Genomic DNA, 19,514 nt, shown 5'->3' with positions numbered 1-19,514 from the left:
CAGCCGTCCACCCCAAAACTAAAATCAAAGGCAGAAATGACAGTCAGTGGCTGGTGCAAAATTATTCCCTTTTCACACTGCTACAAATGCTTTTGTTTGCCCTGTATTTTCAGGAAGGAAGAGCCAATTAACCATCATGATGGCTAGAATGAAAGGGGAGGAGAAAAAGGTCCTGAGTAAACATGAAATAGAAACGGAATAATTCATATACCAAATGACTCATGTATCTTTTTCTGACCATCTTCTCTGGTTTAACTTGATTAGACGAGCAAGAACTACATATTTTATTCACAAGGCATGGGTAATGATACTGCAGAAGTTTCTAACTCACTGCTGAATGGCGAGATTGATGTGAGATTTGATCTTGACAAACATGCTAAAACCCGGCAAAATATACCATATATTTCTTCTTGGTTTGCTGCAATGCACAAATGAGAATGCAGGACATAACTCTTTGGCACGGCCTGTCTCTAAAATGGTCTTTTCAGATTGTGCAATGAAAATGACTAACTTTCCTAAACTGGAGTTTGGAGTTGTATGATTTGATTCTATCTGCCTCCATTTTGAATCTGGATGGACACCATTTCTTGACCGTTAGTAAATTTTCTGCCTGGTTTTGCAGCTGCCATTTTGGACGACCCAATGGAATGCAGCCGAGGGGAACGACTCTCCATCACACTGGCCAAGAACCGGATCAATCGTGCCCCTGAGAGGGCAGGGAAAGCCAAAGTGGAAGTGGACATCTTTGAGTTGCTGAGAGATAGTGAATATGAAACAGCCGAGACTAGTACGTACGTCTCCGGGACTGGGGGTTGCTTGCTTGCTTGCTTGCTTAATTATGTCATCAAGTTGCTGTTGAATCTTACCGAGCATATCTTCTCCTTGATCATTGTGTCTCTCACGATTCTTTAGGTCTTCCTTTTTTTTTTAAAAAAAAAATTCTATCCATGTTGTGGGCTTCTTGTTTACAATCCATGGATCTTCCATTGTGTGTCCTCCTGCACAGTAGGAATGGATCAAAGGTGGTATTTAACAAGTTCTGGCTAGTTCTGGAGAACCGGTAGCAGAAATTTTGAGTAGTTCTGAGTACCGGTAAATACTACCTCTGACTGGCCCTGCCCCCATCTATTCTCTGCCCCCCAAGTCCCAGCTGATTGGGAGGAAATGGGGATTTTGCAGTAACCTACCCCTGGAGTGGGGAGGGAATGGAGATTTTACAGTATCCTTCCCCTGCCATGCCAACCAAGCCATGCCCACCAAGCTACACCATGCCCACCAAGCCACGCTCACAGAGCTAGTAGTAAAAAAATTTGAATCCCACCACTGAAATGGATGACTTTGCCATTGTCGCCAAAATGATCATCCATTCTCTAGTGTATTCCTATATCACTGTTGCCTAGTAGAGTTTCCAGTTGGCTTGAGGTAGGCAGCTGGGGTGACCTTCACACCATGGTGAGTCTGTTGTGAATGTACACTCTTGGCATACGCCATCAGAGTTCTTGTCTTATCCCTCCCAGGAACACCCCAACAGTGAGACAACATAACAACATCATGGGGAGTCTTGTGGTTGTGGACAGTGCTTAATTTCTAATTATGTTAATGAGCGGGTAGAGCTTTTGATGAGTGAACATGGCATTTCCTGACCTAAAATTTCTTTCTATGATCTCCTATGTATTAATTCTGTCTCGTTTTGCAGGAATGTCCTATTATTATGATTATTCTGTAATTTAATATTTTTAGCCTGCAGTTCTTCCAGGAAGCAAAAGGTGGTAGTGAAGAGCTGGAAGTAAAAAATTTGGAAACCCACCACTGAGCCACGCCCAGGCTCAAAACTGTTTCAGTTCCCATTGGTTGACCTTATTACTAAGCCCTATTCCAGTTCATTAATATACACTGACAATGATTTTAAGCAGTGAGTTTCTGAGCCACGGGGAGGCTTACTGTTACATAACTTATGCACCATCCTGGTTTTTCGTTTTTAAATTGAGTCAGTGCTTAGAGAAGAGCCTAGCCCATGTTGGGCAGAATGGCCATGCCAGCCAAGAATCGTGGTTATTGTAGTCTAGCCTGCCTTGGCCTCATTTCTCACCATCCTTAGCCCAAGAGTTGATATTTCTACTAGACTAGTTTCTTGTTATGAATTTCATCAAGGTCTATTTTAATTAATGTTTATTTTATTTTATTTTCCTATCTGTTATTATTAGCTACCCTTATCTTCTCCTAGAGCGACAGAGGATAGAAATTAAATATCCAGGTTACTGTCTATCTGCAAGCACATCTGAAGGGCATCAGGTTGGAAAATTACACAGGGAATGGAGAATTATGCTGCCCGCACATTTTAACCTATTTGGCTCCTGAAATGATAGTTTGGGAGTCATTTTTGCTGAACATGGACAATCTGCTACTAATAGCTTGAGGAACAAAGGGGCGATGGGAAATATAAAAAAAAGAACCCCTCTTTTCTCTATTTTCTGTTGCCTCTGGAAATTAGTCATTCAGCACCTAAGTTATTAAACAGAAACAGAGGGATAGAATTAAGATCTCATGAAGTGTTAATGCCACTTTATAAGGCCTTGGGGGTAAGGCCACACCTGGAATTCTGCATCCAGTTTTGGTCGCCACGATGTAGAAAAGATGTGGAGACTCTAGAAAGAGGGCAGAGAAGAGCAACAAAGAGGATTAGAGGACTGGAGGCTAAAATATACGAAGAAAAGTAGCTGGAACTGGGCATGTCTGGTTTAATGAAAAGAAGGACTAGGGGAGACATGATAGCAATGTTATTCTGTTATTTAACAAAAGATGAAAAAACTGTGTAAACAAGAGGGAACATGGCCCCTCTGCCTCTACCATTGAAATGTGGATTATTTCTCTCTTGAGAGTCCACATTCAAGAAGCAGGATTGTGTCTCTTGAGTTGGGAGGTCAGTTTGGCATTGTTGTTTTTTAACATTCCCCTTTTGTGCATTCAGGAAGAGCTTTGTTTAGCCACGTTGGATGGTTGCCTGCTCACCAGATGACTCTGAGCATCTCACAAAAGTTCAAACCATCCAATGCAAAGGAAAAGGATAAAACAATGGAATAAAACATGCTGCATGAAAAGAGAGACACACAATTCAAGCTCATGTACTATCCTCAAGCAGCAATAAGAGGAAGGTTTAGTCTTTAGAGCAGTATTTCTCAATCTTGACAGCTTGAAGATGAGTAGACTTCAACTCCCATTATTCTTCAGCCAGCCATGATGTGTAGACATAGAGTTGAAGTCCACACATCTTCAAGCTGTCAAGTGCTCTGACCTAGGCTTCCTCAACAAGCAAGAAGCAAAGTCTTGGTCCCAGCAAAACCTCTTTTATTCACGTGACTGCGAATTCCTTTCATTCACAGTCAGCAAGGCTTGGCGAACAGTCCTTCAGAGGAATATTTATCCACACGAATCTTATCTCGCTTGGCGAGCTGCCAGATAACTAGTTCCACCATAGTCATAAAAGCTGGCTAGGAGACTTTGAGCCAATTACCAGGAGATAGTGAGTTCTAGTCCCACCTTAGGCATGAAAGCCAGCTGGGTGACTTTGAATCAATCACCTGGAGATGGTGAGTTCTAGTTCCACCATAGTCAGGAAATCCAACTGGGTGACATTGGGCCAATCTTTCTCTCTCAGGCTTAGGAAGGAAACGATGACAATGTGTGTGAACAATCTTGCTAAGAAAACTGCAGACATTTATCCTGGCAGTTGGCAGGAGTCAAAAACGGACACAAAGGCACCAGAATATATATGAAATAACTATGAATATCGGTCACTGTTGCCTCAGAGTCACTGCTCCAAGAATTCACACTCTGCATTGGGTGATAATGTGGTTTAAGTACAATTCCCTGAGTTAGTTAAATGAGAAAGAACACGAAGCCGGAAACCAGTTTCCTAGCTGAGGTTCCACATTTTAGTGACCCCAAGCAATCTTTGGACAGAGCACAAAGTGTGAAAGTGTGACTTCAGAGGAAAAGCTTGAGTTGAAGAGTGATACTACCCATTGCGGGACATAGTGGCTCAGTAGCTAAGACGCTGAGCTTGTCGATCAGAAAGCTTGGCAGTTTGCAGTTCGAATCCCTAGCGCCGCGCAACGGAGTGAGCTCCCGTTCCTTGTCCCAGCTTCTGCCAACCTAGCAGTTCGAAAGCACATAAAAATGCAAGTAGAAAAATAGGGACCACCTTTGGTGGGAAGGGAACAGCGTTCCATGCGCCTTCGGCATTGAGTCATTCCGACCATATGACCACAGAGATGTCTTCAGACAGCGCTAGCTCTTCGCCTTTGAAATGGAGATGAGCACTGCCCCCTAGAGTTGGGGACGACTAGCACATATGTGCAAGGGGAACCTTTACCATTATCTTACTACCCATTGTAAATCTTCTGGAAGAAAAGAAGGCTTTGAAAACTTTCTGGAAGACCTCTGAATCTCAACGTTTTTTTGCAATTAACATAAATCTTTTTCTTGCCTCTTTGTGATTGCTTTAATAAATTAATGCTTAAAGAGTTGGAATCCATATTTGACGGGCTAATTGGACAGTTTTAGAAAGAAAAAAAGAAAAACACACACAACTAAATGCCTATAAAATCCGAACAGCAAATGCAGCTGCTGCAAAGTTCCAATTTTGAATTATAATTAACTCTGCTATAAATATATAATGCCCCAGCTATTTTTATTTTTTTATTTTATTCTTCTTCAATAAAAGCAAGCTTTTATTAATATGTATTTTTAAGAGAGCTTAGACTTCGCTTGTCTTCCTAAATTGGCTCAACATCTTATTTCCAAAGGCAATTATATTTCCTTTTTTAAAAAGCATTTGAAAATTACTCTGATCTGAAAAGATCCAACGCACACTTTTTTAAAAAAAATGAAAAATAAAATAACGAAGGGGGATGGCCTTAGCAATTACAGGCAAAGCTTGCCTTCTTGGTAGGCCTGACTTCCTATATCTAGGTCTACTTAGTTGCCAGCATTGCTGCTGGTTTGGTGCCTCAAAATTTTTGTTCTGCGTGTTTAAAGACAACTCAGCTAACTGTTGGAAGTGCCACCAAATACCTGGATCTTATTATCATATGTGGTGGACATGTGGAGAGGCAAAGAAATATTGGATAAAAATTAAGACCCGGTTAGAATACATTGCTCAATACAGCAATGTATGGAGTTGAAGCCAGAAACATTTCTGCTGGGAATTCTACCTGAAATTTATAATAAAGAGAATGTATATCTAATCATTCGTGTATTAACTGCAGCTAGAACTGTATTTGCACAACATTGGAAAAGTGCAGAGATCCCTATTGATGAGAAGGTGATAAGGAAAATATTAGAATGTGCAGAAATGAACAGATTAACGTTAGCAATTAAAGAGAAAGAGCAAACTGAATATTGTATGATTTGGGAAGTATTTTACCAATGGTTGGAGGGAAAAAAGGAGAGTTTGGAAAGGAAGAAAATTAAAAAAAATAAGTAGATAATACACTTAGATAAAGATATAAAACAGTATGTCTATGTTAAGAATAATGATGTTTAATGTTGATATATTGGAAGATAGTAAGAAGAAAAATGGAGAATTTTATAACGTTTAAATGTTTTATAATACTAAACTTAGGGAAATAATGTTAATATGAATGTGAAAGATGTGGCAAAAGAGGAACGATGTTGCACAGAGGTGTTTGCACCTAGATGACACATTGCAGAAGGAAAGATAGAGTGTTTATTTTTGTAACTGAAAAACAATAAAACTCTTTTTTAAAAAACAATTATTCTGCACATGCGCAGAACCGAAAAACAAGATGGCGGCCTCGTAGGAGAAGCGGTTCAGAGGCGTGGCAGGCCTGGGTCGCTGCCGATTCCAGCAACCCAGTCCACCAAGTTACTACCCATTAGGGCGAACCGGTCCGAACTAGTAGGAACGCACCTCTGCCTATATCCCTTTCTAGAAGACAATCTTGACTGTATATTGGAGTCTTCTCTAGCAGCCAAGTTTCCTCACAGTTACTGAGTCCTCCTGCTCGTCATCAAACTGTCTCCTGCGGATTCTGGCATCATGAATCTTTTTCAACGAGTTTCTCTCTGTTCTAAGAACCTGGAGGCATTTCCTTTGACAAAATGAATGGGAAGATTTCTGGCGCGCGGTTGCAAGGAGCGCGGAACATTTCAAAAAGATGTAACTAGGCTTCCCAGCTTATTGAGACAGAACAGGATGGGTCGGAGTGGGAGGCGGGGTGGATATATTGCTGTTTTGAGAGCTTACCATGCTTAAGGAGGGCCAAAATATAGACTTAAAATCAGAACTATTCCTATTAGGGATTACTAAAGAGAAATATAGTAAAGGATTGATATATTTAATGCATTCATCAATGCGTAAAGGAGGCGTGCATAAGTGCACCAATGTGCCTACCATCCATCTCCTACTGTCCCCATTTATTCGTATCCATTTCCTGTATTCATAATCATGTTTATACTTATATCTGTTATCTTATACGTGCCTGACAAAATGAACGAACGAATGAATGAATGAATGAATGAATGAATGAATGAATGAATGACTCCTTTAAAGCTGCAAGTGCATAAGAAGAAAACAAGGGAAAGAAATGTGGGCAGGATCTCCTAAAGAAGGCATCACCTCCTGCATAGAATATCTTGCATTTTTCATAATCGGAGAGCTTTGACAGAAGCTGCACAGTTTCCATCATTCCCCCATTAGACTGGTGTTATTCTCCCTCTTACAGGCGGGACGCTGTACCCAGATCTCTGAATTGGGTAAATGAATTAAATAATAAATGAAATGTGACCAGTTCACTTGAGAATACCAGTAATATTTCTTTCCTCTTTCTGCTTGCTGACTGACTCTCTCCGTGGGGATCCCCAGTGTGTCAGATCCTTCCCAAAGGAGTTGTTGGTGTCCTGGGTCCATCGTCAAGTCCTGCTTCCAGCTCGATCATCAGCAATATCTGTGGGGAAAAAGAGGTGAGTGGCGTAAATTTTGCTCCGCGTGGAAAATTGGAGCTTGTGCTTTTAAAATGCTCAAGGGTTAAAAACGGGGCTTGCTTTCCACCGAGAAATTCTCAGAATCAATGTCATTTTTTTTTCTAGATGTTCTTAAAATCTATCTGTCCATCTATTCATGTAGCTATAGTCCCTCCATATGCCCTTCTGTACGTCCTTCCACTCTATCCATCTGATCCATCTCTCCATCTCACCCACCCATCCTCTCTCCATCACAATGGGCAAGATTTTAGCTTCCGTTCCTCTTTACATTTTAAAATACGTTTTACGTGTTTAAACACAGTCCATTTTAGAATAAGAGAGTTGGAAGGGACCTTGGAGGTCTTCTAGTCCAACCCCTTGCTTAGGCAGGAAACTCTACACCACTTCAGACAAATGATTATCCAACATCTTCTTAGAAACTTCCAGTGTTGGAGCATTCACAATTTCTGGAGGCAAGTTGTTCCACTGATTAATTGTTCTAACTGTCAGGAAATTTCTCCTCAGTTCTAAGTTGCTTCTCTCCTTGATTATTTTCCACCAATTGCTTCTTGTCCTGCCCCTCAGGTGCTTTGGAGAATAGCTTGACACCCTCTTCTTTGTGGTAGCCCCTGAGATATTGGAAGACTGCTATCATGTCACCCTTAGTCCTTCTTTTCATTAAACTAGACATACCCAGTTCCTGCAACCGTTCTTCATGTGTTTTAGCCTCCAGTCTCCTAACCATCCTTGTTTCTCTTCTCTGCACTCTTTCTAGAGTCCCACCATCTTTTTTAGATTGTGGCAACCAAAACTGAATGTAGTATTCCAAGTACCTTCGAGAAAGTCCAGTTGCCTCTTGAAAAAGCACCTTTGGGATTGACCCAGGAGCTCCCCACCTGGCAGGTCAAAATGAAGATAGACAAGGTGATCCTTCAGCCCGGAACCATGGATGGCTTGAAAGGTCAAAAAACAGCAGCTTAAGTCGTCCTTAGACGCGGATAGGAATTAGCACAAGGGCCCCCGAGCATTAGTGTTACGTGCCTGTATTGGCAAGTACCTGCCAATCATTTGGCCATCGCACTCTGGACTAATTGAGGCTTCTGTGTGGCCTTTAATGTTTCTGAGTTATGACGTCTCATAAAATCTAAGAATGTTGAGCAATTATTCATCCAATCTTTTTGCTGGAGGCAGAATCTGCTACAGCATTTCAGACAGATAACTATCCCGCTTCGGTTTGAAGAATGGAAGAACTTCATTTCTTAGCAGTGGGAAAATATACCTTGCCTTTTAGGAAACTGATCATTTCTTGTCTTGATAGAAGATAATATTTGTAGCTCAGGATTGAAAGGAGGGGTCCTTGGTGCTCTCTGAGCTTCGTCGTTTTCTTGCACACGTTTCATTGCCCAGCTAGGCAACATCATCAGTGCTAGAAGGGAGGGGTGTTTGTGGAGAGAAGGAGGAGGAAGGCAATGACTCTGGGATCCTTGGTAGTCTCTGAGCTTGGTCGTTTTCTCACAGACGTTTCATTACCCAATTACGTAACATAACCAGCGCTAGAAGGGAGTCTGACTGAGAATAAACCCATCTCCCTTTTAACACTGATGACGTTACCTAGTATGGTAAGGAAATGTCTGCAAGAAAAACAACCAAGCTGAGTGAGAACCAAGGATCTCACAAATCCCTACTCACAGTCACGCATGCCCTAGTCACTTCCTGTCTTGACTATTGCAACGCGCTTTACATGGGGGCTTCCCTTGGAGAGCATCTAGAACTTCCAGTTGGTACAAAATGCAGCGACCCCTGTGGTTTTGTGCAGATCCCGGTGTGCACATGTATCACCTCTCCTGCAAGAGCTGCATGGGCTGCCGATTTGCTCCCAGGTGCAATTCAAGATGCTGGTTGTCACCTTTAAAGCCCTTCATGGCTTGGGACCAGGTGATCTGAGAGATCGTCTCTTGCCGGTCACATCTCCCCAACCCCTCAGAGCAGGGAGGCAGGGAATGCTGCAAGTCCCATGGGAGATACCCCTGGTGGGATCCAGAAGAAGGGCCTTCTCCGTGGTGGCTCCCTCTCTCTGGAACATCATTCCCCTGGAGATTAGAATGGCCCCCACTCTGACACTCTTCCGGAAGGCGCTGAAGGCCCCGGGAACGAAGAGCGGGATGGAGCCCATTAAATGGCTCGTGTGACTTGCTGTCGCCTGGGTGGGTGGGTTGATTTTATTGCATATGATTCTCTCTTTTATGAGTTTTACTGTTTTTATATGATGTTTTTATATTCTCTCCCCTCCCCATTTTCAAACATTTTTTTTTACTTTTAATACAACTTTACACATATTATAGAAACAAAGTGTTGGCCAGATCTTCCCGTTTTACATCCTCTCATTTACCTAATCCATTTTACATCATCGCCTGGTTTTCACATTGAGCCAAATTATTTCCTTCCGTTCTTTTCCATTTTTTATACTCATTTTTTCCTTAGCGCATAAACAATATCTTCAATTGCCCTTTCAAACATTGCGCCAAGTTATCGTTTCATATTTCTCTGTTGGTCTATTTTAGTATAAATGATATATATTCTCTAGTTACGTTTTGACATAGAGAACATTTCTTTCCATTTTTTTTCTACAGTTAACCATGTACTATGCTTTCTTTATTTCTCGAGTAGTTGCATAACAATACCACATTTTCCTGTAAGCCGCCTTGAGTCGTCCCATGCGAATACGCAGCCACATAAATTCCCTAAATAAATAAATACATTTCTGGTCTGTTGTGAGAAGCAGATAATCTGTTTCTCTCTTTCCTTTTCAGGTTCCTCATTTCAAGGTTGCTCCGGAAGAATTCCTCAAACTTCAGTTCCAGAGATTCACAACTTTGAACCTCCATCCGAGCAACACGGACATCAGTGTCGCCGTTGCTGGGATCTTGAATTTCTTCAACTGCACCACTGCCTGCCTCATCTGTGCCAAAGCTGAATGTAAGACCCGTCATTTAAGCTCCCCGTCAGTAAACATTTTGGTTTTGGCCAAAAAAAAAAAATTGCTTTAAAACAACTCCACCACATATGTTGAAATGTGCCCGTTTGTTTTTTAATTACGTTTTCAACATTTGCTAGACATATTTTTAAACATTTTAGCTAATCTAGGTAAAGGTAAAGATTCCCCTCACTCATATCGACATGCTAGTTGTTCCTGACTCTAAAGGGCAGTGCTCATCTCCATTTCAAAGCCGAAGAGCCAGCGCTGTCCGAAGACGTCTCCGTGGTCATGTGGCTGGCATGACTCAACGCCGAAGGTGATACTGTTACCTTCCCACCAAAGGCTGTTCCTATAATTCAGTGCATTGCATACAGGAGGTCATAAAAATGGATTAATTCAATTAACAGAGTTGGAAGGGACCTTGCAGGTCATCTAGTCCAACCCCTTCCTCCACCCAAGCAGGCGTCCCTACACAGTTTCTGACAGATGGCAGTCCGGTCTTTTCTTGAAAGCATCCAGGGATGAAGCTCCCACAATTTCCGATGGCAACTTCTGTTCCATGGGTTGATTGTTCTCACTGCCAGAAAGTTCCTCCTTATTTTCAGGTAGAATCTCTCCTTGATCAGTTTCCATCCATTGTTCCTCGTCTGGCCTTCGGGTGCTTTGGAGAACAGATTGACCCCTTCCTCTCTGGGGCAGCCCCTCCAATATTGGAAGACTGCTCTCATGTCTCCCCTGGTCCTTCTCTTCCCTAGTCTAGCCATGTCCAAGTATATTATATGAAATCAGACAACCTGTGAGTGACCCAGATGTGCCTCGTGGATGTGAAACTCTTGCTACCATCCAGATCTTTTTACTATAAACTCTGGATGGCTACAATGATGTACTTTTGCCCCAGATTTCTCTAATGGAAGGCAGCCTGGTTTTTCCTTTTCAACTCTGCCTGTTTTTCCTTGACCTCTAGTTCATTGCTCACCTTGCAGGCTTTGGGAACTATCTAGCTATTTCTTCATTACTAATGGCAGAGCAGAATGTATGACATTTAAGCGGACAATTGGAAGGAAGGGAGCAGGTCTCACCCTTGTTTCATTGACCCTGTGTTAAGGTCCCTGCTACTCCATAGCCTTTAACAAGGAAAACACAATCATGCTTGTTCTTGATCTATATTTCTCTCCACCTAAAAGCCCTCGTGGCAGTTCAGTTTCAACAACGTGCTTTTTTTAATGGAGTCATTCAAATTGTCAGGGGTTCCAAGTAATACACCCATAGAAAACAAAACTCGGAGGCAGGTAGATTCCTCAAAGAATAGTTTTATTGGATGTATCATACTGGCACAGTTCTGGTGAAAACAAAAATAGGCTGGAGAAAGAGCAAACCAGAAGAGCTGCTGCTGAAAAAGGAAGAATTAACTTTAGAAAGGAGGAAGAGAAGGGGATCTTCTCCTCCTGATCTGATGAGGTGAATTGGGCCTTGTGGAGCAAAGCTCTGGCTTAAGTCTATCTCTGCCTTTATTCTTCCTTCTGGCAAATCCTGATCCACATCAACAACCAGGATCACGAGGGGCCTGGAGGCTAAAACATATGAAGAACAGTTACAGGACCAGGGCATGGCTGGTCTAGTGAAGAGAAGGACCCGGGGAGACAGGATAGCAGTGCTATTGCTATTTCCAGCAGTCAAGCCTTCAATCGGTGTACCTCGATGTGCAACACACATGTCCCTGAACCCACTTGTATCCTTGCTTAAACCCGACATGGCAACTTAGAACAGTGGAACATACTTGCCGGGGAGTAATACAGATGCTTAGTGTTTAATTTCTTCTCCGCTTCATTTGTTCTTTCGTTTAACTGGCTAGAACAGCTCAGAAAACAGATTGCTTTTAAAATAGCATGGCACCCACCATTAATTGAGTCAGGGTTGATTGCTTTTCATCACGTGTGACTGAATGAGCTGGCAGCCAGCTGAGTGCAGCGGGGAAGAGGGCTTAGGGATAAACGGTGACATCAAACTACAAGCCTGAATTATGGGCAAGCCTTGGCGATATCCCAGTTTATAACAAGACCATGAGGGGGGAGGGGGAACATTTTCCCGTTCTTTTTCACGCCTTGAATTCTTTCTCAAATCAAGATGCGTCTCTCTCTAACACGAGAGCACTATGGATATTTTTTTTCTTTTTTCCTTGTGGTTTAAATTCTCTTTATCTAACTGGATAAGACTGAAGGGAGAGAAGACCGTTCTTATTTAAAAGCCAGGCGCTAAAGTGCTTTTTTTTTTTTGCAAGATGTTTTTGCTTTTTATCTTTTTTTACTTAAAACAAAGCAACTTCCACATTAGAACTTAGATTAACAGAGTTGGAAGGGACCAACTCTGGGCATTGGTTGAGACTATTTAGGAGGTGTTCTGTCTGAGAGCATGAAGCAAACTCCTGGTCCCGACAAAAACCCCTTTTATTAATTGACTGTGAATTCTGCTCCATCAAAGTCTTTCAAGGGAGGATTGGGTGGGTATATATAATCATTGGGTGGATGTCGTTCAGATAACCTTACAGCATTTTGACCCTACATCATTGTTATCATCCCTTGGGAATTTTGACTTGACTATTTCTTAGACTAGAAAGTTCTTCTTGTGTTTAATGAAAAGAAGGACTAGGGGTGATATGATCAGTGTATTCTAATATCTCAGGGGCTGACACAAAGAAGAGGGAGTCAAGCTATTCTCCAAAGCACCTGAGGGCAGGACAAGAAGCAATGGGTGGAAACTAATCAAGGAGAGAAGCAACCTAGAAATAAGGAGGAATTTTCTGACAGTTAGAACTATTAATCAGTGGAACAACTTGCCTCTAGAAGTTGTGGATGCCCCATCACTGGAGGTTTTCAAGAAGGGATTGGACAACCACTTGTCTGAAATGGTATAGGGTTTCCTGCCTGAGCAGGGGGCTAGACTAGAAGACCTCCAAGGTCCTTTCCAACTCTGTTATTCTGCCTTCCTTCCTTCCTTCCTTCCTTCCTTCCTTCCTTCCTTCCTTCCTTCCTTCCTTTCTTCCACATTACTTATTTTAAGAAGAAATTGGACAACCACTTGTCTGAAATGGTATAGGGCTTCCTGTCTGAGCCAAGGGTTGGACTAGAAGACCTCCAAGGTCCCTTCCAGACTCTGTTAATCTATTCTAACTCTTCATACGGATAATCAGAACACAATAATTAACCATGTCGGGAAACGAGCAAGAAAGTAGCAAGCAGGAGACATTTCCACTCTTTGGACAGACAATATTTCCCCATCTCCCTGGTACTATGTATGCGCAGAGTAGGGTCTAATTTCCTTTGGAGTGGGGGAATGGAGAACAGAAATCAAATTAGCAAAGGTCCGAGGGGGACCTTCCAATGCTACCAATCACCATAAAAACTGTGGTCTCTTCCCCCCTCCATTTATTACTGCATGCATGGACGGCTCTTAGCCGGCCGATCCAGCGAGATGCTTAATTGCTGCCCACCAAAATAAGGGCCATAAACAAGGTCAGGAGAGAAAACTGGAATCGAGGCGATGGAAAAGCAGGACGTTTTAGCAGCTGGAATTTGAGGAAGGGGAAGAAGAGAAGCTTCCCTCCCTCTCAAAATTGAGCCGTTTTCATCCATTTAGGAAGAGGAGTTCGGCCAATTTATTGGGGAAGTGAGGGTGTTGTTGTTGTTGTTTCCATTTTTCAAACATCCATTTGGCCTTTAAAAGAGGAAATGGGGGCAACTGTTCTGAGCCAGGCTTCCTTAAAAAGCAAGAAGCAGAGTCTTGGTCCCGGCAAAACCCCTTTTATTTACACGACTGTGAATTCCTTTCATTCACAGTCCGCAAGGCTTGGCAAACAGTCTTTCGGAGGAATATTTATCAACACGAACCTTATCTCGTTTGGAGCACTGCCAGGTAACTAGTTTCCATAAGCAGGGCAAGGCAAAACTTGGCACAGAGTCTCTTATAGTCACAAACAGAACTTTCCATTCTTGAAATGACCGAAGGAACAAATCGTTTCCTGCAAAAGCCCCCTCCCCATTCATTCCTCTTTTGTTTCCTATGGGCCAATCACCTCCAAGGTGTGGCTTTACTCTTAAGTCGACCCTGCTTTCTTAGTTGTTCTTGTCTTGTGTTAGTTCTGCGCATGCGCACACTGGGAACAGGCTCCAGCTGTTCTTCTGCTTCACTGCTGTCTAGCTCCCTCTCTGCCTCCGACACAGAGCCTGAGCTTTCCTCAGCCCCCAGGACTGGCCCATGTTCCTCCCCAACCTCCTCACTGTCCGACTCTACTGCCTGCTCCACTGGTGCCGGTGGGTCACAACAGCAAAATGGAATCATACACACCTCCTCTCGTTCATCTTTTCAGCATTAAATGCCTCTCGCCTTCAGTGGAGGGAATCACAAAAAATTGCTAGTTGCACAAGGTATCCCTAAAATAAAAATAAAATAAAATCAAAAAAGAGGCTGAACATCTGGGTGTGTCTTATACACTGAATACAGCATTTTTGGCCTCCTGAAACTGCGCCCCCTTTGTAAAAATGTCCATGCAGAGCCTTTAGGAGGCTTCCAGAGTGCTCCTGGGGGCTGGGGAGGGCAGAAATGAGCAAAAAATGGGCCGTTTTTTAACTCAATTTTGCCCCCCCCCCAAACCCCTAGGAGCACTCTACAAGCCTCCTAAAGGCTATGCATGCCCTTTTTTGACAAAAAATGGACCTGTTTTCACGAAAAATGGGCCATTTTGGGGAGGTCTGCAGAGTGCAATTTTTTTTAAAAAAAATTCCTCTTCAAAATCTTGGTGCATCTTATACTCGGTGCGTCTTATACTCTGAAAAATACGGTAAGCTCAAAAATGCCAAATGTAAGGTTCGAGAATACATTTAGACCCATAAAAGTTTGAGAATACATCCATGTCACAATGAGCCAAAAATGAGACTTCAACAGAGGCTGGAATAACCATCACTGTTTAACCTTTGATCAAAGTTTAAAGACATGATGGTCAGTTGTTCCCAACCTACCCCAAGGATACGCAGGGAAGAGCTACCCTTCAGAAAAGGTGTAACTCCTTTTTATACATCCAGAAACATCATAAAATAACATCTCGGCTTTGCAATACTCCTCGTTAGCCTTATCAGCCTTCTCTCTTTCCTCTGTTCTCACGATTGGCCATTTGGCCCCCTGTTGTGAAGGGAACAGATCAAAGGTGAGGCATAGGCTTTGAAAAATGCCAGGTACTTTACAGACGCCAGTAACAGCATTTTTCCTGAGTTGCAGGAAATACAAACATAGGGGTCTAATGTGGCACATTCGTGTTACAACTACAAAGGACATAACAGGCATAACAAAAAGCATAACATATATATGTTGCAGGAAACAAATATTCACAGCATGCAAGTATACAAAGGCATCATCTAGTATAGTATTATTTAGTATATCCTTATCACTATTCCCCTTCATTTTTTTACACAATACTGGGCCACATCATTGGCAGGGATGGTTCTAACTAGCAAGTCATTCACAAGAAGTGTTAATGCCACTTTATAATGCCTTTGTAAGGCCACACATGGAATACGGCATCCAGTTTTGGTCGCCACAATGTAAAAAAGATGTGGAGACTCTAGAAAGAGTGCAGAGAGGAGCAGCAAAGATGATTAGGCTCAAACATACGAAGAACAGTTGCACTAACTTGGTATGTCTAGTCTGATGAAAAGAAGGACTAGGGGAGACATCAGTGGAGATTCTCCATCATACAGGTCACGGTTTTTCCCAAAGGTGCTTTTTCAAGAGGCAACTGGACTTTCTGGTTTTTCTTTGAAGATGTTTCACTTCTCATCCAAGAGAGCTGAAGATGAGAAGTGAAACGTCTTCAAAAGAAAAAAGTCCAGTTGCCTCCTGGACTGACTGATTAAAGGGTAGGTCAGAGAGAGTGTGGGTCACTGGCTCTACGTAACGGGATAGTAACTGGAAGACGCCATCTTGTCCTTTCCATCAGACAGCAGAATGACTTGAAAACCTGGATGCAGTTATATAATATATTACAGAGATCCTGGCTTCATCTGGGGACATATGGCATGAGAGGAACAAGTGAAAGGAAAGATAACTGGAGGCCAGACTCCGTAGGAGGAACAGCATGTGTTTATCGCCCTTAAAATATGTTAATTATTTCATCTTAAGGTAGCATTGCTGTTTCGATGCCCACATCGCCATTCCCAAATTTTATTCTGTATCAGAAGGGTCCCTCAGCCCAATTAAAACCAGCTTTCCTTGATTTTGAAGTGCTGTGACTGTATAGACCTCAACGCCAGAATTTTTAGCAGGGGTGGGGGATCGTGCTACCTAAGGACAGGTTATCCATGCTGGGGAAGGATTGTAGCTTTTTAGCAAGCAGGGCTACCTGGAAGGCACTTCCAAAATGAGGATTTCAAAACGATACTTCCAGTGGTGGGATTCAAGGGTGGGTTCCTGCCAGCATTGCTACTGGTTCGCTTCGCTCGTGCGCGCACCAGATGCATGTTCCACGCACATGCGCTGTTCACTGTTAATTTCTCAGCTCTTGCGTGAACACCTTGAAAAGCTAAAAAGAAACATTCCAGCAACAGCAGCAGAGACTGGGGGATCTGGTTCAGGGGCATGGCCAGCCTGGGTCACTGCCGGTTCTGCGACCCTGGCCAAAGTGCCACTACCAGTTCACCTGAACCAGTGAGAACTGGTAGAATCCCACCTCTGGTGAGATTCAAATAATTTAACAACCGGTTCTCTGTCCTAATGATGGGCTGGGTGGGCGTGGGCATGGTGGGCAGCATTCAGCCTCCTGCACACTCTGGGAGCAAAAATGGGCCGTGGAGGGACTTCTGGAAGGGGCACGGCAGGAAGGGGCAGGGCCAGCCAGCAATTTTACAACCAGTTCACCTGAATTGGTCCAAACTGGCTGAATCCACCACTGGATACTTCTAATTATGAAGGAATCAGGTTTGAAAGGATAATCCAATCAAACAAGGCAAGGCATTTTTGGAGTGGTGGTTGTTAGTTGTGAAGTTGTGTCCGACCCATCGCAGCCCCATGGACAACATTCCTCCAGGCCTTCCTGTCCTCTCCCATCCTCTGGAGTCCATTTAAGCTCACATCTACTGCTTTGGTGACTCCATCCAGCCACCTCATTCTCTGCCATCTCCTTCTTCTTTTGCCATGAGGCTCTTCTCCAAGGAGTCTTTCCTTCTCATCAGGTGGCCAAAGTCTTTGAGTTTCCTCTTCAGGATCTGCATTCTAAAGAGCAGTCAGGGTTGATCTCCTCTAGGACTGGCCAGTTTGAGGGTCTTGCACTCCAAGGGACTCGCAGGAGTCTTCTCCAGCACCAGAATTCAAAGGCCTCCATTCTTTGGCGCTCAGCCTTCCTTATGGTCCAACTTTCACAGCCATCCATGGCAACTAGGAAAACCAGAGCCTTGTCTATAGGCCCTCCTAGAGATTTTACAAATAACAACAGACATAAATTTAAAAAGATTTTCCCCAAAGCTGCAAAGTTTTATTCCATGGCTGAAAGCTTTATCTCTATTGATTAACATGATTGATTATAGGCTCATTTATTACAAAATTAAAACTGTAGGCTTTAATCAATTACTATCCATTCTAATTACAGATGAACTACATGAAAAGGGGAGGAAGGGAGAGGAAGAAATGGAAGATCATGTTTTTTAAACAATGCTCCATAAGTTATTCATTGGAGAGAAACTATTACCTTCATTAGATATTCCTCGGATGTCACCTGTAGCAAATTGTTGTGATTTCAACTTTCATCAGTTAAACACAAAGCAGTTCATCAGCAAAACACATAGTTTTCAGAGCCATCGATTCGAAGAACAAAGAGATATTTTGTTCTTTGCTTTTTAGGGATGTAAAGACTTCATGCCCAATCTTTCATGGATTTTATACTGTGCCGGAGCAAAGATGTCGATTTTGTTGGAAAACAATCTCTCACACAATATGGAATGTCCTTCTCTTACACTAGGTACCTTAAGGCAGGGGTGTCCAACCTTGGCACCTTGAAGACTTGTGGACTTCAGTACCCAGAATTCCCCAGCAAACATGCCTGGCTGGGAAATTCTGGGAGTTGAAGTCCACAGGTCTCCCAGCTGCCAATGTTGGATGGACACACCTACCCTAAGCAATAGAAGTCTGAAGTAATCTGCATCTCTCAGGCCAGTGACTTTTAAACTGTTTCACCAAATTGCCCTCTTTCCAGTCTCTATAATGTCATCATCCTATCCACATGCAACCCCTTTCTCCAAAAAACATAGATACTATTGCTTTATGCAAGCCACTCAGGAGGGCCAATCCCAATTGTGATCCTCAATTCACAAAGAAGCAATTATAAATTGTTCCATTAACCACCCACCCACTCCCGGAAACATCCAAATCGCCCCTTTGGCAGTAATTCCACTCCCCAGTTTAAGAAACATCATTTATCTATTTATTTGGTTTGTTAAACATGTACAAGATAACAGCTATGAGTAAAAACATGGACATCAACAAAGGAAAGTAACAAATAAACAACAAATAAACGGGGACAGTAGGACAGGGACAGTAGGCACACTGGTGCACTTATGCACGCCCCTTTTACGGATCTCTTAGGAATGGGGTGAGGTCCACGGTAGACAGTTTGAGGTTGAAGCTGTGGGGATTAGAAGAAGTAACAACGGAGTCAGGTAGAGCATTCCAGGCGTTGACCACTCTGTTGTTAAAGTCGTAATTTCTGCAATCAAGTTTGGAGAGGTTTACTTTGAGTTTGTATCTATTGTTTGCCTGCGTATTATTGAGATTGAAACTGAAATAGTCATTGACAGGTAGGACATTGTAGCAGACAATGTTGTGTACTAAACTTTGGTCAGACCAAAGGTGGCGTAGTTCTAGCTTGCCCAGGCCCAAAATTTCAAGCCTGGTGGCGTAAGGGATTCTGTTGCCAGCAGAGGAGTGGAGGACTCTTCTGGTGAAATACCTCTGGACTCGCTCAATTGTATTAATATCCGATATACAGTGCGGATTCCAGGCAGACGAGCTGAATTCGAGGATTGGTCTGGCAAAGGTGTTGTATGCCTTAGTTTGTAGTACAATGATACTGGAGAAGGATCTTCGCAAACATAGGTTAACAACTCTTAATGCCTTTTTGGCAATGCTGTTACAGTGGGCTCTGGGGCTTAAATCGTTTGAGATGAGTACTCCAAGGTCCTTGACAGACTGAGGGTTGTCTATGAGGTCGTGTCCACTCAGTTTGTATTTGGTGTTCTGATTTTTGTTGCCAATGTGTAAGACAGAGCATTTGTTAGTCGAGATTTGGATCAATCATCATCATTCAATTTAGGATGATTGCTCAAGCTGGATTGTACAACAGTCAGAAGTTCGGTTTATTATTTTTAAAAAACCTGAAATGATTTGTTGCAATTGTCTCAACACTGGCACGGAGAATGTACTTGGGAACCTGGGGGCAATTTCAGAAAAAGACCAATAAAAAGACCAGAGAAAGAAGAATTACGAGGTTATCTTTCTTGGTTCACACCGAGATAAA

At 42.7% G+C, this 19,514-nt stretch overlaps 1 protein-coding gene across 3 annotated transcripts in view; it reads left to right on the top strand.

Annotated features, from left to right (window-relative positions):
• GRIK4 (glutamate ionotropic receptor kainate type subunit 4) overlaps nucleotides 1-19,514 on the top strand; it is a 291,990-nt gene that overhangs the window by 182,905 nt on the left and 89,571 nt on the right. For all 3 annotated transcript variants that reach the window (XM_081961107.1, XM_081961106.1, XM_081961108.1), the window contains 3 exons: nucleotides 623-787; nucleotides 6,887-6,984; nucleotides 9,795-9,960. In XM_081961107.1, coding sequence (XP_081817233.1) covers nucleotides 623-787; nucleotides 6,887-6,984; nucleotides 9,795-9,960 — 429 coding nt within the window. The remainder of the gene's footprint in view (nucleotides 1-622; nucleotides 788-6,886; nucleotides 6,985-9,794; nucleotides 9,961-19,514) is intronic.

The sequence above is a fragment of the Natrix helvetica genome (genome assembly GCF_964273705.1).
Source record: "Natrix helvetica genome assembly, chromosome: 8".
NCBI classification, from domain to species: domain Eukaryota; kingdom Metazoa; phylum Chordata; class Lepidosauria; order Squamata; family Natricidae; genus Natrix; species Natrix helvetica.
Note: the sequence above shows the minus strand (reverse complement) of the source record. Positions and strands in the feature narration are given on the sequence as shown.